The sequence below is a fragment of the Nicotiana tomentosiformis genome, chromosome 12 (assembly GCF_000390325.3).
Source record: "Nicotiana tomentosiformis chromosome 12, ASM39032v3, whole genome shotgun sequence".
NCBI lineage: Eukaryota > Viridiplantae > Streptophyta > Magnoliopsida > Solanales > Solanaceae > Nicotiana > Nicotiana tomentosiformis.
In genome coordinates, this window is record NC_090823.1 from 71,170,721 (window position 1) to 71,194,784 (window position 24,064).

General features: G+C 41.0%; 1 protein-coding gene across 1 annotated transcript; it reads right to left on the bottom strand.

Annotated features, from left to right (window-relative positions):
* Positions 1–223: 223 nt before the first annotated feature.
* On the bottom strand, positions 224–706 carry LOC138902845 (uncharacterized). Its single transcript, XM_070190746.1, has one exon. It carries the CDS (start codon positions 704–706, stop codon positions 224–226), a length of 483 nt encoding a protein of 160 aa, XP_070046847.1.
* Between the last annotated feature and the right edge of the window lie 23,358 nt (positions 707–24,064).

Consider the following 24,064-nt stretch of genomic DNA (forward strand, 5'->3'; position numbering starts at 1 on the left):
CACCAACTGGAGTAGATATAGAGAACGACTCATGGAGTTATTCCTGTTCTATTCCAAATTCCATAGCAACATAGGGAGTGACATAGGACAAAGTGGAACCGGGATCAATAAAAGCATAATCATCATGAGATTGGACAATCAATATACCTGTGACAATATCTGGAGAAGCCTCTCAACTCTGGCGACCCCTCATAGCATAGAAATGACTGGGTCCTCCAGAACTCTATGCACCACCCATAGCTGCACCACACCCTGTGGGTGCTGGGGTGCCTCGAGCTGGAGGAGGTGCTGCGGATGTAGTAGCTGCATAACTGGCTGGCTTTGTTGTACCCCTACCCATGCTCTGGTGAGATGAACGACAATCCCTCTGAATATGACCCCTCATTCCACACCTGTAGCCTATGGGATAGTCCATGTAGCAGGCCCCAAAGTGCATCTTCCAGTACCTAGGGGATGAAGGCCTTCGCTGCTGTTGAAATCTCCAACAAAGAATCTGCTGGTAGGATCCCCTATTGCCCTGGCTGGGCCTAAAATGGCTCCCTTGTTGTTGACTGGGCCCCGATGGCGGTGCACTGACTGAAGACTCAGCAAAAGACTGGGATGGCCCTGATGACCCTCCCCTGAATGCTGACCTACCACCACCACCACCAGAAGAACTGCCAAAATTGCCTGCGGATCGGGCCTTGCTATTGTTCTCACGCTCCATTCTATTCTTCAATTTGTGGGTCTCTATTGCTTTAAGCAAATGCTACCATCTTACCATAGTTCATATCACAATTCAAGGCACCTGTAGCGGTATCATTAATAACCAAAGGGCAAAGGCCCTATATTAACTGGCGCACTCTAGCCTCGATAGTGTGAAACACGTAGATGGCATATTTGGACAGGCATGTGAATCTCATATGATACTCCCACACACTCATGCTACCTTGTTTCAGGCTCTCAAACTTGGCGGCATGGGCTGCCTTATTCTCGGGTGGCAAGAAATGATCAATGAAAGCATCGTCAAACTCAATCCACCTCGTCAGAGGGCTCCCTACCTCACGGGAGTCATCCCACATATCAAACCAAGAATAGGCCACTCCTTTCAAGCTGCAGGAGGCCAACTATGTTCCCTACGTCTCAGTAGCACGCATAACTGGGAGGGTCTTGTGCATATCGTCAATAAAATCCTGGGGGTCCTCCTCAGGGTCAATACATCTGAGCACTAGAGGATCCAACTGGAGAAATATGTTCACCCTGGAACTAGCGGAATCCCCTGGCTGACTAGAAGGAGTGGGTGCAACATTTGATCTTTGGGCCTAGGAAGACACTATCTGAGCCAACATCTATATGGCTCCCCATCAGATACACCGGGACCGGAAGATGGGGTTGATGGTGGAACTGGAATATCAGTTGGAGGGATCGTTGCATCCTTAGTAGGGAAAGGAACTGGTGCGGTCTGGTCATGTGTAATGGAATCAGGCTGCATAGTAGTCGGGGGGAATGTTCTCACCCCTCGGGTGCTCATTGAATCATCAAGTAAAGGAACAACTGCCACTCTTGGGGTGGCATTGGCTCCTTGGCCAATTCTTGCTTTCTTCCTAGGCGCCATATCATATACTAAAAATTAGAGAAATGCACAAGTTAATAGAGGAACAATCTTACAATCAGCTTTATCGCACGATCTAGAACATCAAAGAAAGGTATTATTCATTAGTGCCAAGTAGCCTCCTAATTATAGATGTGGTCGACAACACACCGATAAGAAGGACTCTACTAGACATGGCTCCGAGACATCCTATGACACTTTAAAACCTTTGCCTCTAATACCAAGTTTATCACGCCCCGACCTTGGGGAGCGCGACCGATGCTCAATAGAGTTACCCTGATCTAGCAAGCCTACACAATGCCGTTTATCCAACTCACCCGTGAATAAAGAAAAGATTAAATTTCATTAATTATACAGTACGAGGTCATGTGAATAACACCAGTTCATTTCCATTAGTTACGTCATTAACAAGTCTCCAAAATAGTACATTGTACAGTCATAGTTAAAGTGGAACAGATTATACGATTACGACATTTTTAGTTTAACCTTCCCAAAAACAGATACAACCCACACTATCTCTACGGAGCCTCTAACAGAAATAACAGAGTAACTATGACAGTGCCGGCAACAAGGCCCCAGCTATACCTCAAAATGCTATGTACAAAGGATAAGAGATACATGACCCCCAAAAGAAGTGGAGCTCACCAAGTCAGCTCAGGAGAGCGTGTGCTTCTATCACTTATCAATACCACCTGCTATGGAACCACCTGCATCTATTAAAGATGCAGCGCCCCTAGCAAAAAGGATGTTAGTACATATGGAATAGTACTAGTATGTAAAACTACACACCCTCTCAATAGAACGAGTAACAGTAAATGGAGAATCAAACATGAAATAAATAAGTGACTCAAACAGTACCAAGGTGTCAAGTTAGGGGAAAGGTAAATTTCAAGTAAGTTTTAGTAATTTAAGTTGGGAGATCTTTAGCACCGATACACCACCGTGTTTTAGCACGGAGTCCGATCTCAGCCCGACCGGCTAAGTTGTCTCACACCGAGACATACACTAACAATATCACTATGTGCGCGGCATGGCGTCCGATCTCAGCCCGATCGGCTAAGCCGTCTCACCACAATGTTATGTGGGTCGACATCACATCACATCTCGCTAGCAATAATCTCATCCCATTTAAGGGGAAATATCTCAACAAACCAATCATATCCCATATAAAGGGAAACAGTCTCATCACATTAACACGGGGATTTACCCCTCAATCACTCCTACACTGGCACGTGTAGTTTCGGGGTTAGGTTGTTCCGACCTACCCTTCCTCGATGGCTAAACGATACTCCCTAGGTATTTATTATTAAAAGGATTTACCACTCATTTCATATTCGTTTACATGTCATTCATTTTACTGGCACCTTTGGCCATAACGCAATATCATTCTTGGCACGTTGGTCATACTTCATATTTCATGCTCACTATTTCTCTTTCAAACATCATCACGGATTGTCAACAACAAATATTTCTATTCAAGACTTTAAGAACACATTTGAGCAATTTAGGGTCTTAGGCACATGTCTTTTTTTACACAATTAACATGATAGTTTTCATTAGAACCACGTTCTAAAGCATAACGTAATAACACATAGCCCATATTTAAACCACATTCTCAATAGTGACTCAACATAACAAGAATCTTTGGAATACATATTGAACACATATTTATTTCGACAAAAGGCTTATTTGGGACAATCAATTTATAATGAACATCACAGGACTTGCAAGGATATTTTGGGGTGCAATTCGAAGAGAAGGGTTTAGCCAACATACCTTGCTTTGAGCTTTCCTTAATTCACATAGTCCCGGAATCCTAGCAACTTTGATCTATTTAGAGATATAGCAAAATTGAACATAAATTAGGAAGGAGTTCATGTTTCCAGCTCATGTGAGCATTTTATCAAACACTAGGTGGGAATTATTGTTACTAGCTTCTCCTATGGAGGATTTCCTTCACCCCACAACCCAAAGCCTACCCATTTGAGTTCAACTACCTTCCCACAACTCATGAATGTACATGCATGCATAAACAACAACCCTCATCCTCAAAACCTTCCTCCCCATTACCTATTCCGAAACACAATTTCGTAATTGAGAGTTAGGGCTAGAATCTTACCTCTTAGTTGAAGGAATTATGAGCTTTCTGGTTAAATTTCAAAGCTTGGACAAGATTTCGGAGGAGCAATTAGCTTAGGGACTTCACCTCTCGCCCTAGGGCACTCTCACTCTCTAAAAATACCAGATATCCCCTTTAGAAATGGTCCCTTATGTCTAATTATCGAGATAGGGTCGAATTAAAAAGTTAGAAAAATGAAGCCCCTATGCATATCTGCGGTCGCATATGCGACCACATAACGATTCTGCGGTCCGCACAATGGGCCGCATAATGGCCCTCCGGAACTTAGCACCCCTACCTCACTCTGCGACCGGTCTGCGGTCCGCAAACCTATTCAATGGTCGCATGATGCGCCGCAGAACTACCCTACGGAATCATTTTTTGTTGGGTCTGCGATGGGTTATGCGGCCGCATAATGGCCCAAACATTTTCCCAGATTTCTGCCTCATACTACGACAGATCTGCGGTCTGCATATCAGTTTTGCGGCTGCAGAATGAGCCGCAGAAATGCCTTGCACTTCAAAAAACTTTCTTCAACTCCCCAATGCACTCTTTAAACCAAGACGTCCGAACCATGGAGCTCGTCGTGAAGAATCTTTATAATCATCAATGCGTAAGTCTACTTCAGCACCACTAAACCACGGGTTTTAGGTAAACTTTTATGTGGCCTTATAGATTTATTCAGAGAACAGTTGCCTAGATTGCAAGGACAATATTAAAGTATTCATAAAAGCTTTAGGTTATGAGATCAATTTATGTAAGCTCATAAATGAGATCATCTTTGAAAGTACATAAAGTAAGTTAATCATGTTACCTTGGAAGTTACAAATCTTTATGATCATGGATGACAAGTACCAAGAGGGTGGAAAGACTTAGAAGCTAAACAAATTAAACAAAATAAGTTTCGTCAAAAGTCGATAAGTTTGGAATGTTATAACATGCACTTTGGGGTGAGACTAGGGTTATTAACATGGAAAGGAGGTTCTGTTATGACTTATTTTAGTCGTATGATAGTTGTGTGTTACATTATGAAGTCAAGCGAGTGGTGGAACAAAATGTAAAAGAGTTTTTCTCCTAATATACATGGAATTACAAGATAATCCACCTATCAAATTGAATATCTACGAGTTTAGTTTCTATAGCATTAAACCATTCATCGTTACAACATCGGAGTAGAGAGATATTCGCATTTTCGCGAGAATACGCAAGCAGCTCTCAATGGGACCCACTTAGGTAGTGGTTGACCTACTTTACTTTATAAACGATTTGGACGACCATTATTTCTCAATTTTCGACCCAACCTCATCCCTAAACTCTTCCTAACCCTCCTAGACAGATACCAAAAGGGTTTGAAGTGGTTCCAAAGTGATTACACCATATTTCAACATCAAAAGTTTTTTCTAGTGAAGAACAACAACTTTTTGATGTTGTGTTGTCATTGAGGATAATTGTGGGCTGTGTTTGGCTGAATTTTCAAGTTGTTGCTACTGGCTAAGATGAGTATGACAGCCTATTAATTGTGCTTAAGCTTTTTTGTATGTTGGTTAAGTTGTTAGGATGATAATCTACAAGATAATACTTTGATTAGCTTCAGATGTTGTTGTTATTGATGGATTGATTTGAAAGTTTCTCTTATGGACTCTAAGTGACTGGAAATTATGGAAAATAAGTTGGCTATTATATTGTTAGTATGATTATTTTGGTTTACATGTCAATCTTGTTGAGGAAATTAGTAACTAGAAAAGAAATGGCTATAATGCACTTGGAAGTTGTCCACGGTGATATTATCTTGTGTTAGGCTATTTCGGGTAACTTTGTGTCACGCCCGACCTCGGGGAGCGCGACCGGCACTCAACCGAGATAACTTGGCCTAGCAAGCCTATACAATACCTTCTACCCGAACTTGTTCATGAATAAAGAGAAGATCTATTTCATTAATTAGACAATGAGGAGGATCATGTGAACAATACCAATTCATTATCATTAGTTACATCATTTATATGTTCTCAAAATACATACACCTTCATAGTTTGAAGTAGAACAAATGGCACAAATACAACTTTATTAGTTTGACTTTCCCAACACCAACATACAACCCACACTATGTCTACAAAGCCTCTGATAGATACAATAGAGTACTATGATAATGCCGGCAACAAGGCCCCGGCTATACCTACAAACATAATACACAAAGAACAAAAGATACAAGACCCCGAAATGAAATGGGGCTTACCAAGTCAGCTTGGAAGAGGGTATACCGCTATCACTGACAAAGCCGTCTGTTGTGTAACCACCTGCATCCATTAAAGATGCAGCGCCCCCGGTAAAAGGGGCGTTAGTACATATGGAATAGTACTAGTATGAATGAATAAACACCCTCTCAATAGAACGAGTAATTAAACAAGAAAGAACAATCATAGAATCAACAGAAGACTCAAACAATACCAAGACATCAAGTTAGGAGAAAGACAAGTTTTCAAGTAAATGTTACATACGAGACCTTTAGCACCGATACACCACCGTGAGTTTTTTGCAGGGAGTCCGATCATGGTTCGATCAACTAGGCCGTCTCACCCAAGATATCAACCACAATCACTATCAAGATCTCAATCATTATATCAATCACAATCTCAAGGGATCAACATCACCCTTTGCTAGAAATCATCTCATCCCATTTAATGGGAATAATCTCATCACATCAATCTCATCCCAAACAAGGGGAATATTCACAATACACACCTACACTAGCACGTGTAGTTTCGTGGTTAGGTCATTTTAACCTACCCTTCCTCGGTGACTAACGATACTCCTAAATGTTTATTATATAAAGGACTTTCATCTCATTTCATAGTATTTTACTCATCTTTTCATTTCATTGGCACTAGTGGCCACAATGTAATCTCATTCTTGGCACGTCGGCCGTATTTCCTATTTCATGTTCACCCCTTTTATTTTCAAACATCATCATGGATTACCAACGACACAGAATCTCTAATCATGACTTTTAATACACATAGGAGCAAATAAGAGTCTTAGGCACATTGAGCTTTCTTCCACAATTTGACATAATAACTAGCAATTTAGACATAATTGAATTCATAATACTTCGACACGTGGTCACATTCGAATACAATATCGAAGGATAACACAATATGATGAGAGCATTCGGAATACATTTTGAACATATATCTTTCTACATAGAGCTTATTCAAAATAGTCAAATTTATAAGGAACAACTCGGAACATGAGATATAAGGGCTTGAGCCAATAATAATTACAACTTACGAGGACATCATAGGCTGCGATTCTACAAGAGGAGTTTAGCCAACATACATTGCTTTGAGCTCTCCTTAAATTACTACACAGTTCCGAAAATCCTAGCAACTTTGATCAATTTAGAGACATGATAAAATTGAGCCACAATTAGGAAGATATTCATAGGCTCAGCTCAATTAAGCATTTTATCAAGCACTGGGTGTGTATTATGTTTTCAAGGTCCTCCTATGGTGGATTCTTTCATCCCACTATCCAATATCTTCCCTTTTGAGCTCAACAACCTTCCCACAACTCTGTTAGTACATGCATGCATAGATAACACCACCATGCCTAAGAATCACACTCCCCATTACCCATCTTCTACCCCAAACTCGAAATTGAAGACTAGGTTATGGAACCTTACCTCTTGGATGAAGATCTTGTGAGTTTTCCTTGTGAATTCTCCAAGTCTTGAGGAAAGATTGATGAACAATTATCTTAGGAATCTCCCTCTCACTCTAAACCACTTTCCTCTCTGTAAATGTCAGTTAGAACTAGCAAAAATAAACCCCAAGTTGTTTTTATAAAAATGAGATCGGGTAAAATTTTCCAAAACTTAAACTCTATGAAGTTGGGTCTGCGGTCACAGATCGGACCGCAAAATAGGTATGCGAACCGCAAAGATAATCGCAAAAAGGGGGTCACAAAAATTAGGCGGGGTTGGGTAGGTCTGCGATGGATCTGCAGTCCGCAGATTAGTTCTGCAGCCGCATAATGGACCGCAGAACCTCTTTCCAAAGTTTTCTCATGTTGGATCTGCGATGGATTGTGCGGCCTGCAAAATTATTATGCGGCTGCATAATTGACCGCATAATGGTCCTCCAAATTAGCTGAAGTTTTGCTTCACTCTGCAGTCGACAAAATGGTTCTGCGGTCGCATAGCGGACCGCAGAAACATCATGGTCTGCAAAAATGATTCCTTCAACTCCCCGACATACTGTACAACCCTCAATCACATTACTCTACCTCGGTGCCACAAAACCTCGGGTTTTAGGTGAAATTTTTACAGGGCCTTACATCCTCCCCCGCTTAATATCATTCGTCATTGAATGAGGGTCAAAGTTCACCATTAGCATCCAATGTGACTCGGTTATTACTTCACACACCAACAGTTCCAAATTTTGACTAACTCCCTAAATTTCCAAAACATTCGCTAGAGTCTCCCCTGTAATTGGGCATGTCCACCAGTCAGAGAATCCCAAAAACCAAATCTAACAACATATACACAATCCAACGATGCAACATAACATGAAAACAATGCCAACCGTGGCCTCATGGGCAGTATATTACCAAAAAGGAATGCCCTTAGCATAAACTATACAAGTGAACCATAATTCATAGAAGGAAAACTCTTAGCATTTTCATAGAACACAACTTCATTCCCCAATCACATTAATCTACCTCGGTGCCACAAAACCCCGGGTTTTAGGTGAAATTTTTACGGGGCGTTACACTAAAGGGATTCAATCTGAACTTGCTGCTCGTCGTGATATGTTGGTGACTTGTTAATGAAATATTTTGTATCCTATTGTTGATGTTGTTATTATTGTATTGCTATGGTTGTTGTTGTTGGTATATGGTATTGTAGGAGGTCCTTGTTACAAGGGAGATGCTGCCCAACTTTTCATAAACGAGCTACTAGTTAATGTTGCGGGCTTAGCCTTTACTCGGCATGGATTTCGAATCTCCTTATGCTATGGTAGATTGAGTTGAGTTGTTTGAAAAGTTTATTGGAAAGTATTAAGGACTCAATAGAGTTAAGGTATGTTAAGGCTATCCCTTCTTTCCTTTTGGCATGATCCATATAATACAAATGAAACGAGCAAACGCGAAACTTTCTTAAATGACTATATTCTTAGAAGTACTAGGGGTGCCTATGTTCTTGATTTCCCATGTGTCCTATTATTATATCGTACGTTCAGGGGTCTCAAAAAATACATAAGTTGATAAAGTTTATTTCATGATATTAACCGAAGACATATTGATCTTATGACATCCCGAGAGATCATACTGACTTACTTCTTATGCATTGCATTCATTTATACATGTACATTGACCCATGACCAGATGGTATTATAAACGTGTATATTATATGTATATGGGGTATGGGGAAAGGTCATGGCATTATATATGCACCACCACCTGATCAGCTGGTATACGTTGATGATTTCGCTGACAGAGGCCAGGATGATATGATGGGTTGCCCTCAGAGGCTTGATGATGTTTTGTACACATATACCTATGCATGATATGACATTTATGTGCATATGCATGACATTATAAATATTTCATGATTCGTATAGTTGTTTAGACTTACAGGTTGAGTTCTTTACTCCATGTTTCTTTCATGTCTTTTATATACTCAGTACTTTATTTTTACTGACGTCCCTTTTGCCCGGGGATGCTGCGTTTCATGCCTGCAGCTCCCGATAGAGAGGTTGATAGCCCTCCTAGTAGGCTATCAACTTAGCGGAAGGTGTTGGTGCACTCCACTTGCTCTGGAGTTGCCTATTTGGTCAGTATGCTTTGGACATGTATAGATTGGTATGGCAGGGCCTTGTCCTGGCCTCTATGACGTTTATGTACTCTTAGAGGCTTGTAGACATATGTCATATATATGGATGATTATATGGCCTTGTCGGCCTATGTTTGAGTGTACAAATGATCATTTCGATCCTATAGGCACGTATGTCACATCTAAAAGTTTCTATATCTTGTTGGGTCATCCTATGTCTAGTATTCCCTTATGTTTTATTCTAGGTATCTCATGACGGCCCTTCTGGCCCATTTGCCCATGATAGTGTGATAAGAAAGATACGTTATGTTGGTGCTCGATTGAGTAAGGCACCAGGTGCCTGTCGTGGCCCTCTGATTTGTGTCGTGACAGTACAAATCATGAGCTACTAAGATTTAGAGTTTACAAAGCTTGTATGAAATAAATACATCATCTGTTTAAAATACACATAAAAAGATTAATAATTCTAAAGCTACCAAGAACAAGAGGCAGCTATGACCAGAACGCATGTACGTCTTCAATGCTAGCACCCGCCATACACAGCAACATCAGTATCCAAAATCTACACGTAAAGTGCAGAAGTATAGTATGAGTACAATCGATCCCATGTACTAAATAAATAACAAACCTAATCTTAGATTGAAAGTGGTGATGAGCTAGGACAACGGTCAGAGTCCAACACCAACTTCCAGGAACAAATCGTAATAATATGAATAAAGTAGTACAAGTAATAACTCAAAGATATAATACTCAGCTCGTTCACAGTTACGGAAAATAGGCATGCTTTTCAAGTATAACAGTAAATCCCAAATCTTTCACCGAAATCACCAAGATGTGAGTAAATCCAAAAACTATGATTTTTCCCAAAAAAAACTTTCGACAACAGATACGATGTTTCATTATCAGATGGCATGAGGAAAGTACATCTCTATGCCTACATGTCTATGTGAATATGAAGTCATGAATTTCACAATGTCGTACATCATGAGAAAAAATACATCTCAATGCCTATATGCGAAGTATGCATGCCAACTGTAATGCAACGCAGTGATAAAACCATATGCATACTCTCGGAGTATCAATCCGCTCAGTCGTCCCAGTCACTCAGTCCTCATAGTCACCCAGTCTTCACAGTCGCTCAGTTCTCATAGTCACACAGTCCTCACAATCACGGAGTCCTCGGCACTCGCACTCACACTCATTAGGTACCTGTGCTTACTGCTAGTAAGTCAGACTCCGGAGGGGCAGATTCTGCCCAAGCGCTAATATAAACAAATCATGGCATGAATCAATAAAGCCTACTGTGGTATGCAGCCCGATCCAATAAACATCCTCACAATCAGGCCCTCGGCCTCACTTAGCCATCAATCTCTACAGTCTCTCGACCTCACAAATCTCATGCCAATCATCCCAAACAATGATAATATGATGCGAGACAAATGATAACAGAGACTGAGATATGATATGCAATCAATGAGTATGACTGAATATGTAATTGCAATTTAAGCGAATAACTCAACAGCAGAAATGACCTCAGTGGGTTCCAACAGGATAAGCATATAGCCTAAATATAGATCACATCTCAATTACTCTAGCACATAGAAATCTCATGGATATAAATAATATTTGGTCACTACATGGTACCACATAATCAATTGAGTCATAATTCACACGGTGCACACCCACACGCCTGTCACCTAGCATGTGTGTCACCTCAACACCAAACACATAACACGTATATTTAAGGGTTCATACCCTCCACACCAAGTTTAGAAGTGTTACTTACCTAGAACAAGCCAAATCCAATACCAAGCAAGCCAAACAATACTCTAGAAATGCTATCCCACATGCATCAACCTCCGAACAATTCGAAACTATCCAAAAGCAACTCAACCACATCAAATAATGCCTAAGGAAACAAACTCAATCGATAAAGGTCGAATCTTTAATCAAAAGCCCAAAGTCAACCCAAAAGTCAAAACAGGGCTCGCACCTCGGAACCCGACATAACTCATAAAATCCGACAACCCATTCAGTTACGAGTACAACCATACTAGTTTCACTTAAATCCGACTCTGAATCGATACTCAAAACTCAAAAATTTACTTTATGAAAGTTTAGACAAAAACCCCCAATTTCTCTTTTGAAATCATTAACCAATTGCACAAAATGAAGATAGATTCATGAAATTGGTTTTGGAATTTTACATGACTCTATCGTGATAATTTTACATGATTCTATCGTGATTTTGGCATTTGAATGATGAATCTAAAAGAGAAATTGGGAGTTTTTGTCAAAACCTTTCTAAAAGTGAATATTGGAGATTTGAACATCGATTCTGAGTCGGATTTGGGTAAAACAAATATGATTGGACTCGTATTCGAATGGGTTATTGGAATTTATGAGTTTCGTTGGGTTTCGATGTGCGGGCATGTGTTGACTTTTTGGTTGACTTTGAGTAATTGATTAAAGATTCGACCTTTATCGTTTGGGTTAGATTTCTGTGGCATTATTTGATGTTTTTAAGTTGCTTTTTTCTAGTTTCGAGCCGTTTGGAGGTCAATTCGTGCGGGATGACACTTATAGAGTATCAATTTGGATTGCTTGAGGTACGTATCTTACCTAAACTTAGTTGTGGCACTAATTTCCTAAGTTATTTATGATAGCTACGTGCTGTGGGTGGCGCACATGTGTGGGGTTGAGCCCATGTGCATGTACCTGGGTATTTTTCATGCTCGGGGTAGCGTTTTGGTTATGATATGCTATGGATTTATTGCTAGGCTTATTGTTGTGAAGTTTCTTATATGTATACCCCTGTTGTGAGCTAATTGAGCCATGTTTGAGGTTACATAGAGGTAAATCTTCTTATTGAAGCTGATAATTGCTATGTTTATGATGTATTTGCCTGGTTTGAGCTATGATAGCACGCTCTGCACATGCGTACACCTTAGCATGTCACTTACACCAGTCCAGGAGTATGAAATTTGATGTTCATTGATCATGTACATGTATTCTTGTATATCTGCTTTCTATGTGACGTGAGTTATCCGTGCAAAACGTGAGTTGTCCATGCATATCCGAGATAATTATTATTATTATTCGCATGTGAGTTTTTCGTGTTGCACAAGAGTTGTCCCTGTGGCTGATATTATTAGCACATAAGTTGTTCGTGCAGTACGTTAGTTGTTCGTACAGCATGTGGATATGGATCCATCCCCCTAGGTTCACCCTCTCATGTTCCTTCTTAATGGTGTACACGTGGATTATGAGAAACCGATAGTTTTCTGGTTGATGTGGTATGAGGAAAAGCTTATCAGTGGTTGTTTGTTTTGGTTATTGCATTTCAACTTTACTTGCAATTTCTTTGGTTGTTTACCTAATTTATTTGCATATCTTTATATGATGGATTGCTGACTGAGCAGGGTACGATAAGTTATTGTGTGCACCAATGTGGTTTTCTATATGATTCATGACTTGATCTTATTATCGTTCGATATTTGTTAGATTTATGAACTGTATAGGTGATTAGCGAGTATAATTTATAATTCTTTCTTTTATATCTCACCGAGGCTAATTATGATACTTGTTGAGTACATGGGATCGGTTATACTCATACTACACTTTGGCACCTTGCATACAGATCTTGGAGCTAAGTTGTTATAGATGGCAGAAGTTGGCATTGAAGACGTACCTGCCTTCCGGATGTAGCTACCACTTAACATTGGTATCTTCAGATTTGTAATCTATTTATGTATATTTCAAACAGTTGTTGTATTTATTTTCATACCAGCTTTGTAAATCTAAGTCTTAGTGGCTCATGACTTGTACTACCAATCCTTGGGTTAGTCAATAAAAATTCAGTTATTTCACTTAATGATTTTATTATTATTTTTATTAGAAATATATTGACTGTTATTTGGCTTACCTAGCGAGTTAGGTTAGGTGCCATCACGACTAGCTGGATTTGGATCATGACAAAAACATCCTACCATTGTACCATTTTGTTCCTATAACGTCCCAACCTATCATTTTGAGATTTAGCGTTCTATTAGGTGTTTTGAGACTTTGAGTTGCTTCATATGATTTATTGTGACTTGTGTGTATGGTCCGTTTTAATTTTCGAGTGGTTCAGGATTGATTTGGAAGAATGACTCTCTAATTAGAGGCTTTAATTTGGAAGAGTTGACCAAAGTTTGACTTTTGGGTAAACATATTCAAAATCGGGTTTTGATAGGTTCGTATAATTATTTTGGACTTTTTCAAATGTTTGGATTTGGTTTTGGAGGTTCCTAGAAGAATTCGACATTATTTGTCGAAAGTTGGAAATTAGAAGAACTTAAGAGTTCATTAGTTTTACCAAGAGTTGACATTAATTTTATTGGACTCTTATTGGTGTTCCAAGACATTGGATATGTGTATATAGTGGAATTGAACTTGTGTACAAAGTTTGGAAGTAATCTGAAGTGTGTAAGTGTGATTCGAACACTCTTTTGAAAGAATGAAGATTTAACAATTTAAGAGAAATTCTATTCGATTTGAGCCTCGATTCTTTGTTGTGATCCCGTGGGTGTTTTGAGCCTTTGGATAAGTTTGGATAATGTATTTGTACTTGTTGGTATGATTAGATGGGGTCCTAAGGGGATTGTGTGTGTTTTGGATCATTAGGTGAGTGATTAGTTAAGTTAAGGATTTAGAGTTTGACCACGGCCAATATCGGGTCAAGACGACCTTTTTCGATGTTTTGAGCATGCAATCAAGTTCGTAGAATTATGATTTAAATGCATATATGGCTTGTGTCTGGGTGGTTTCGAATGAGTTTTGGGTGCTAAAACGAAGATTTTGTGATTGCTGATTTTTCTGGTGTAACAATTCTGAAAATACCGATTATGTCCTTGATATTTTCAGACTTTCTTTAAAACATCAAAATATCATATCTCCCTCATTTTAAGCCAAATTGGGTGATTCAAAAGGCTATATTGGGTGTAATCGCATAAGGATAATGTTGGGCTTATCGAATGTGAGTTTCAGGATCATCTAGGATCTGATTTGAGTTAGGATAGCTCCTACGTTTTTTTAACTTGTTTCTGAATTTTATTACTTTTTCTCACAAGGTATTGGAGCTCAGGAAGAGGCGATTTTTTATGGAATTTTTATCTAATTCATTGGGATTCGAGCCGATTAGAGGTCGATTTATGCGGGAAAGTATTTTTAGAGTATTAATTTGGCTTGTTTGAGGTAAGTGTCTTGCCTAACTTTGGTTGAGGGACGTGTACCTTATAATTAATATTTTTTTCTACGTGCGGGGTGATGTATATATGATTTGACAAGCTTATATAAATCTGCCATAGGTATTCATGCTCGGGAATAAATTCTTGCTTACTCTATGCCTTGTTTGGTTGTACCTTATTTTAAATGTGATGAGAAGATCTTGATACTTATGTTATATTTTCCTCGGAGCTAGATACACATATGTTGTGAACATACATCCGTACTTGTTCTTGTGTTATGTCGTGGTTGGAATATGTGCACTCTGTGACACATGTGATCCTTCGTATGACTAATTGAACTTAGTTGCTATAATTTATTTGGCTGTAGCCATGTTTATATGTGAACCTCATCCGCATTTTTGTTGTTATCATGTCCTTGCACTTTATTGATTAGTTATGAGGATATGCTCTCGATGCTATTTTGTTAGCTTGCATTATTGTGATTGTGGAACGAGGTATTTGCCATGCAATTGTAATGATATTTGGGCACATGTAGACTTGTTGAGCAGATTGATTGGGGGTATCAGCACGAGATCTTTACCGTACAATTGTGTCTATTCTTGTACGCGTTGGGTGAAATAAGGGTGGCATTTTCTCGGGTAGCCCACATGGAAAGATAAGGGCAGTGATATGCGCATGTGGTGAAATAAGAGAGGTATTCATTGTTATGTGCACATGCGGCAAAATAACGGTGGCATTGTTGATGATGTTATGTGACGATTCGAGGGTGTCTTTCTTGATGTTGTTTATGTGTTAAAATGGGGTTGATATTTTGATTGCATACATATTTCTTAAAAGTTTTTGTCTTGTATTTTTAATGAGTTGTTAGTTGAATTTGACAAGCTATCACATTCCCCACTTCTACTTGATGATTTGTTGTCAAAGATGGGTTTTTCTACATTGAGTTGATATCTCATGTTTTTATTGAGTTGTTGGTAGCATATCAGATTGATGTGATAACGAAGTTTTCATCATGCATTGATCTATTTGATTCCTGAAAAGTTCTCTTGAACGCATTATTTGGCAATTGATACAGAATCTGATCATGTTGGGCACATGTTTACAATCATGTATGAGGAGGACCAGGGTGAACAGGTTTCTCCAGTTGGATCCTCCAGTGTTCACAGGTACTGATCCTGAGGAGGACCACCGGTATTTTATTGACGCGATGCAAAAGACCCTCCGAGTTATGTGTGCTACTAAGACGAAGGGAGTGGAGCTGGCCTCCTACCGCCTGAAAGGGATGGCCTATTCTTGGTTTGAGATGTGGGAGGACTCCTATGAGGAGGGGAGCCCTCCAGCGAGGCGGAGTGAGTTTGCCGATGCTTTTATTACATTTCTTGCATGCCGAGACTAAGGCAAATCGTGCCGCTGAGTTTGAGATCCTGAAACAAGGGAGCATGAGTGTGTGAGAGTATCATATGAGATTCGCGTGCCTGTCCAAATATGCCATCTACATGTTGCCCACTATGGAGGCTAGAGTGCACCGGTTTGTGCAGGGCCTTAGCCCCTTGGTTATTAATGAGGCCGCTACAGTTGCCTTGAATTATCATACGAACTATGGTAAGATGGTGGCATTTTATTGTCACGCCCCGAACCTAGGAGCGAGACAAGCACCCGGTGCCTCACCTAACCTGGCATACCAAATTGCGACTAAGGGACTCTGAACATATAATGTCATACTTTGGCCATGGGGCCACCTTGCAAGACAATTTGCAAAGCAAAATATAAAACTGAATGGAAACTAGCGCTAACTAAACATCAATATAAAGCTAGGCCGACAAGGCCGTCATAGCTACTACAGCTGACAAACCATCAAATATACATACCAGGCCTACAAACCCAACATACTGCACTAACCAACAGGATATGTCTACAAGCCTCTACTGATAGATGTACTATGATCGGAACAGGGCCCCGACCTACCCATAACATATATACAGATATACATAAGATGTACACAACACTCTAGACCTGGCAACTCCGAAAGGCGTGGAGCTTACCGATCAGGCTGAACTCGGGAAACACCTACTGAGGAGATCTACTCGTCTGTCTATCTGAACCTGCATGCATGAAATGCAGCGTCCCCGGAAAAGGGACGTCAGTACGAAATAATGTACCGAGTATGTAAGGCAATAACATAACTGAAAATCGAAACTGAACTGATAATATAATAACTGGAAGTAACTGGGAGTCAAAGATGATCTGGAGATATACTTACCTGCTGATACTGACTCAACTCCTTCAATATAGTAAGTAAAATAATTGTACGGCCTTATAAGGCTCGGTATATATATAACTGCTCTGCCATAGTAGGCTCGCTCATAGGCGCTCGGCCATACTAGGCTATGTATCTCGACCATGCTGGGCTCGCTCATAGGCGCTCGGCCACAGTAGGCTTGGTATATAACTTTCCATCTGATCAGAGGTTGCCCAATAGGGGCCTGCCCATCGATTATAGCTCGATGGTAATGAAAATACTGTAATACTGTATATATAGGCTTGCTGCTCTCTTGACTGGAAGAAGACAATACTAAAATTGAATATAGAGTCTCGATAAGGAATAATATTGTAACTTATGAGACTAGAATAGTGTAAATAAATTCATGAATATGAACTTCTCTTTTTGTCTCATTACTAACACATGTAGCTACGAGATCATGCCAAAATGAAGGAAGGCTTAGCCTTAACATACCTTATCACAATCTTTCCAATCACCAAGTTGAACTCACCTCTTCGCACCTTAATCTACAAGAATGATAATAATACTATCGTTAAGTTACGAAAGGTACAACTATCGCACAACGAACGACAAACCTATTTTGTATTAAAACGGGCAGCATCTCCCCTATAATCCTTACTTCCTCCAAATTCAAGATAACACCAACAATACAAGAACAGAACAATAACAACATATATACATCATTTTCCAGCCCTATATACACCATCAAATACTACAAAACAGCCCAACACACCCCAATCTCTTCGTACACAAAACGACCACCGTAGTAGTGTCAAACGACCCGAAAATGTTATGACGAACGACCAGCCAACCACCCTACATTTATATGGTGTTTATAAACCCCCTTCCTCGTCCAAAACTCCACAAAATAGTAGTAAAACACGCAGCCCAACAGCAACACAAAACAGTCCACAAAACAGTCCGCTACAAGTGAATAACTCGAACTCACGGCTTCCGATCACCGTCCCGTGAGTTCTTACAAGTATAGAACGACTTACCATGAATTTACAGAAGAAAAACTGGATGAAAGAGAGCAGTAAACTCACCTTATTTGTTGGATAACTCAGCTCCTATCTTGGTTCTTCAAACTCTAAGTTTTACCTCCAATTAGAACTTGAAAGGGAGACAAAATCAATTAGGGTTTGTGGGAAATTGTTGGGAGGATTCTTTGCAGAGATTATGTCTGGTTATTATGCTCTATTTTAAGTCTAATATATGAAGAAAATAGGCCCTTAAAAGGCCTCTTTGGACGACCCGAAATGGCCCATTTTTGGGCTTTCATTTAAGCAAGTAGGTGACACACCTACTTGTCACCTAGCAGCTTGTGCAGTATCGCAAAACTGCCCATATCTCATTACTCCGATGTCATATTGACAAACGGTTTAATGCATTTGAAAATAGACTCATAGATCTTTAATTTGATGGGTGGAACACCCCATAACTCTAAGTATATTGGGAGAAAATCGCAGTTACATTTGACCCAAAGTTTCAGTAAAACTTATGAATGTAACTTGTGATGACTTTCATCGACTTTTGTTCCACAACTCTCTTGACTTCAAAACATAACACACGGATGTCATACGACTAATATAAATCATAACATAATCTCCTTATCATGTTAAGCACCCTAGTCTCACCCCAAAGGTATATGTTATAACATTCCCAACTTGTCGACTTTCGACGAAACATTATTTTCTTCAATTGCTTTAGCTTCTGAACTGTCCAACCCTCTTTGTACTTGTTGTTCATGATCTTCAATATTTGTAACCTCAGAGGTAACATGATTAACTTACTTTATATACTTTTAAATATTATCTCATTTTTGGTCCTACATTAGTTTGCTTACGACGCATTTTTACGTACGAAAATATAGGGTGTAACATCACTCCCCCCCTTGGGAACATTCGTCCTCGAATGTTTACTCTTAGAGACTTTGGAAAATTTTGCCAAAGTATCCTTCGTACACTAGGTTAAAACCAACCTGCACGTAGCCAGAAACATACTATGTATGCCACATATGGCCAATCTTTATAAATAGCAGCAATTTGCCTCACCGACCATAAATCATAAATATTGAAAGTGAAAAATAAAAGCTTACCTGATGACTTGCTAGCCTACATAGAGCTATGTTGTAGCGTCCCATCTCGAACCATATCTTCAGTTTGAAATAGGTGGGGGTATTTAGACTTTATTTCTTCCTCCGATTCCCACGTCATCTATTCTACATTCTTGCTCCTCCATAAAACCTTTACGGAAGCTACCTCCTTATTTCGTAGATTGCGGATTTGTCGGTCTAGGATGGCAACTGGAATTTCCTCGTATGACAAGTCCTCTGTAATCTGTACATCATCCGTGGGCACCACTCGTGTAGGATCGCCAATGCACTTCCGTAGCATAGATACGTTAAAAACCGGATGGACAGACTCCAATTCTGAGGGCAACTCTAACTCATAAGCTACTTGGCCCACTCTCCGAATGATCCTATAAGGCCCAATATACCGTGGGCTAAGCTTGCCTTTCTTGCCAAACCTCATCATGCCCTTCATAGGTGATACCTTTAAGAATACCCAGTCATTAATCCTGAACTCTAAGTCTCGTCGCCACACGTCAGAATATGACTTCTGACGACTCTGAGCTGTCAACAGTCGCTCCCGGATGAGCTTTACTTTCTCTATGGCCTGTTGAACCAGGTCTGGCCCAGATAACCCAGATTCCCCAACATCAAAACACCCTATAGGAGATCTGCACTTACGACCATACAAAGTCTCGTACGGAGCCATCTGAATACTGGAGTGGTAACTGTTATTATATGCAAACTCGACAAGAGGTAGATGTTCATCCCAACTTCTTTTAAAATCCAACACACATACTCGTAACATATCCTTGAGCGTCTGAATTGTGCGCTCGGCTTGTCTATCAGTCTGTGGATGAAAAGTTGTGTTGAGGTTCACCTGAGTCCCTAGACCTCTCTGAAATGACCTCCAAAAATGTGTTGTAAACTGAGCCCCACGGTCAGATATAATAGAAACTGGTACTCTGTGTAGCCGCACTATCTCCTTAATATATAACTTGGCATAATCTTCTGTTGTATATGTAGATCTGACCGGTAGGAAGTGAGCTGATTTCGTGAGCCTATCGACTATCACCCACCTCTACCAGCCGAAGACTGAGACTCGCGCCCTGAAGGATGCACGGACATAGATGATCCTGTTGCTGAACTCGTTGGTTGTGCTATTCCCCCCGAATCTCCATTTGGGCAATCCCGCATCATATGCCCTGGATGCCCACATGTTTAACAAGCATCAGAACATGCTCGGCATTGGCCCAAGTGTCCTCTACCACAGATGTCACACCGTGGAGGAAATGACCATGTCTGCGCAGATCCTCGCTGTCGCTGCAAACTCGATGCCCGTGAGCTCTCACCTGGTCCTGACTGAGTATAGCGGTCATACCTGTAACCCTGTAACCGAGGTGGCGGAGGCCTAGGTGGCCGTCCGAAGTACTGGGTCCTATAACTACCCTGAGATTGCTCCTGAGACCTAGGAAATCTCATCCTCTTACGTTGCCCTTGCTCAGCCCTCTCTGTACCCTGCTGCCGACGCCTACCCCTTTCTATATTCTGGGCGAATGCCTGAATCCGGGAGATATCCATACTATCCTGCAATGCAGCGGTGGCACATGCCTCGGTTAACTCTGGGGCTAACCCTGCTATAAAACTGTGAATCCTGTCCCGCATAGTAGCAACTATGGATGGTGCATATCTGGCCAATGAGTCAAAACGGAGACTATACTCTCGAACACTCATATTACCCTGCTTGAGGGCTAGAAACTGATCGACTCGAGCCTGTGTTGACAAAGAAGATTTTCTCTGTTAAATCATATAACACATATCCTTTTTGAACCTCTGCATACCCCATATGAACTGCTAGCTTTGTTCTTGTCATTAACTTGTCATGTTGGTCAAACCTCGAAATGGTAAGACCTTAAAAAGGCAATCCTTGATTTCATAGGCCACGGCCACCCCATTCGGGGACTGATACTTCGAACAAGTTCGAAGTATAACAGGGGAACAAGCCCAAAAGGTGAATCCCAAGTTAAAGGCTACGACCAAATTAACACGGTTCGGAGACGCTCGATTTCCGTTATTAAACATGCCTTCTAATATTTTCACATACCCGTTAAAAAGGCTACCCTCGGCTAAACTTATAAGGGTCTCGATAATATCGACCCTCAAAAACCTAATAGGTACAAAGTCGTTCGAACTCTCGAACAAATTCTTTATTTTATGCTAAGGCATTATGAAATAAAGGGTCTCAATAATATCGACCCTTGAAAACCTTAATGGGTACAAAGTCGTTCGAACTCTCGAACAGATTCTTTATTATATGCCAAGGCATTACGAAACAAAGGGTCTCAATAATATCGACCCTTGAAAATTCTAATAGGTACGAAACAGTTCGATCTCTCGAGCAAATTCTTTATCTCGTGCTAAGGCACAACAAAATTTATATGATTAAACAATAAATTTTTCAAGACAAAAAGGGGGAGAATGCCATTCTTTTTGCTATGGCCGTATCCACGTGATTCAAGAGCCTAAAGGGCCCGTTTATTTTTGAGAAATCATCCTCGCTCAATTAAAACCTAATGGTCACCTTACTCCGGGGTCGAGCAAGTACTCACTCGATTATAAAAACTATACTAGCTCAGTTTCAATCAAATTTCCTAAGCCTCGAACTTATGAACAAAATTTTCATAAGGCATAAATAAAACAAAATTTTCACAAGGCATAAATGAAATAAAGACAAGTCAGAAAGGAAAGAGATCTTTATATATATGAGAATATTTACAAGGTCCGATCAGGATCCTATACAAAAGACCAAAAGTGAAAAATCCTAAGGTTCCTGATCTTCCCCGATGACAGCTTCTTCTCCATCGAGCTCCTCCCCATTCTCGGGCCCGCTCTTGCTGCCATCATCATCATCATCATCATCATCATCATCATCGGAAGTGGTTAGTGCTCCAGCTTTGACTTCATGCTCTCTAGCCTTTACTATCTCGTTGGTAAGATCGAAACCTCGATAGTGGATTTCTTCGAAAGCTTCCCTTCGAGATTGGCATCTGGCAAGTTTGGCAATCCAATATGCTCGAGTTTGGGTGATCTCGGCTGCCTCTCTCGCTTGGACTTGAGCAGCTTTCGCATCAGCCCGGTAGATGGCCACGATCGCATCTGCCTCGGCCTTTGCCTTTTCGGCTTCAGATTTGGCCTTAGCAAGTTCTGAAGCCAACCGAGCCTCGAGATCTTCTATTTTCCTTGCTTGAGTCAAACTCTTCTCCTTCATACCTTAAAGCTGACTTTCGATCGATGAAAATTGGGCTCGAGCAGTCTATTTTTTTACAGCAAAGCGGTCCATACCTTCTTTCCACCCCAAGGACTCCGCCTTTATCGTATCTACCTCCTCGCGGAACTGCTCGATCCTCTCGATCTTCTACTGCAACTGTGAGATCAAAATGTTAGCCACCGTTCCCGAATCGAGCCCATGTGCTTTTAAACTTTTCATTACCTGCTCGATCAGGTCGGTCTGATCTTTGTGAGTCGTGGCCAACTCGGCTCGGAGGTCCTTGATCTGTTCTTCTTTTTGCTTACCGAGAAGATTGAGGGCATTCCTCTCCTCGGTAAGCCTTTGAATTTCGGCCTCGTACCGACTCAGTTCGGCCGTAGAAAAAAGAAAAGAAGTTAGACAAAAAGAGAAAAATAAACACAAAGATAATACCAACAAGGGGAGCTAAGTCTTACCCGATTCAGAGCTTGCTGCGCTTCATTGAAAAGGCTCGATGCCTCGCCCGGGTCCTTCCTCGAGATTTCCAAATCACTCAGGCCGGTAGTATCTTTGACCCCAGTAAAGTAATCACGGAAGGGATCCTCCCTTTCGTGGGCTCCTTCGATGGAGAGGTTCTTCAAGGCCCGAGCCTCTTGAATCATCTCCTCAGAAAACGAGGGGACCAGCGGGGAGCCTCTAATTTCTATTTCCCCAAGTGGATCACTTGGTGCGTTCTACTCATCTCGAAGGGCCTCGACAGTCGTACCCACCGTTGGCTCAGTGTGGTGGGAAGCATCTTCGATCCTCGATGACTCGAGGACTTTGCCCAAGTCTTTTCCTGAGACCCCCTCATCTCGAGACGGATTCTCTGCAGCCTTCACCGATTTAGTGGCCTTTGGGGCCCCGATGCTCATTCCCGCTCAGCCACCAGCCCGCAGTCGTTTTCTTCCTCTTCTTCGTCCTCTTCCCTTAGACGCCGAACACATTCTTCGGTTAGGAGAATGATGTTCTTCCTCGGCTTACGAGCCTTCTTCTTCTTAGGTTCTGGATCTGCAGAGGGTGAGGTCTTTTTCCTCTTTTTGTCCTTTGCCAGTTTCGGTGCCGGGATCGATGTCTCATCCTTACCAGATAGGGGCCTCATAATGGCATATTTGCTAAGCCCTATATGAAAAGAAATTAAGTGAGAAATGCCTTAACAAAATCATCAAAGACATGGAAAAAGAGGCTTACCATGAGTTTTGGCCGCCCATCGGCCCTTTGATAAATCGCGCCATTAGCGCTCGGCATATGAAAATGTTAAGGCCAGGTCCCGAACCCGTTCGTAAGGTTAGGAATTGCACCGGGCATCCAAGCGACCGCTACATCATGGAAGGGGATATCGATAAGAAGAAGCAAAGGGGAAAAATAATAAATAAGAACTAACAGTGGGATTATACTTACGCTTTATATTCCATTTCTCGGGAAATGGCATCTTTTCAGCCAGAATTAGGTCAGAAGTCCTCACTCAAATGAACCGGCCCATCCAACATCAGTCCTTGTCCTCATCTATGCTCGAGAACATCACTTTGGTGGCCCAGCGTTGGAGTTTTATTAACCTGCCTCGATAGAGGCTGGGGTTGTATAATCTGATGAGGTGGTCGAGGGTGAAAGGCATCCCCTTGACTTTGCTCACGAAGAATCAGAGCAGAATGACAATT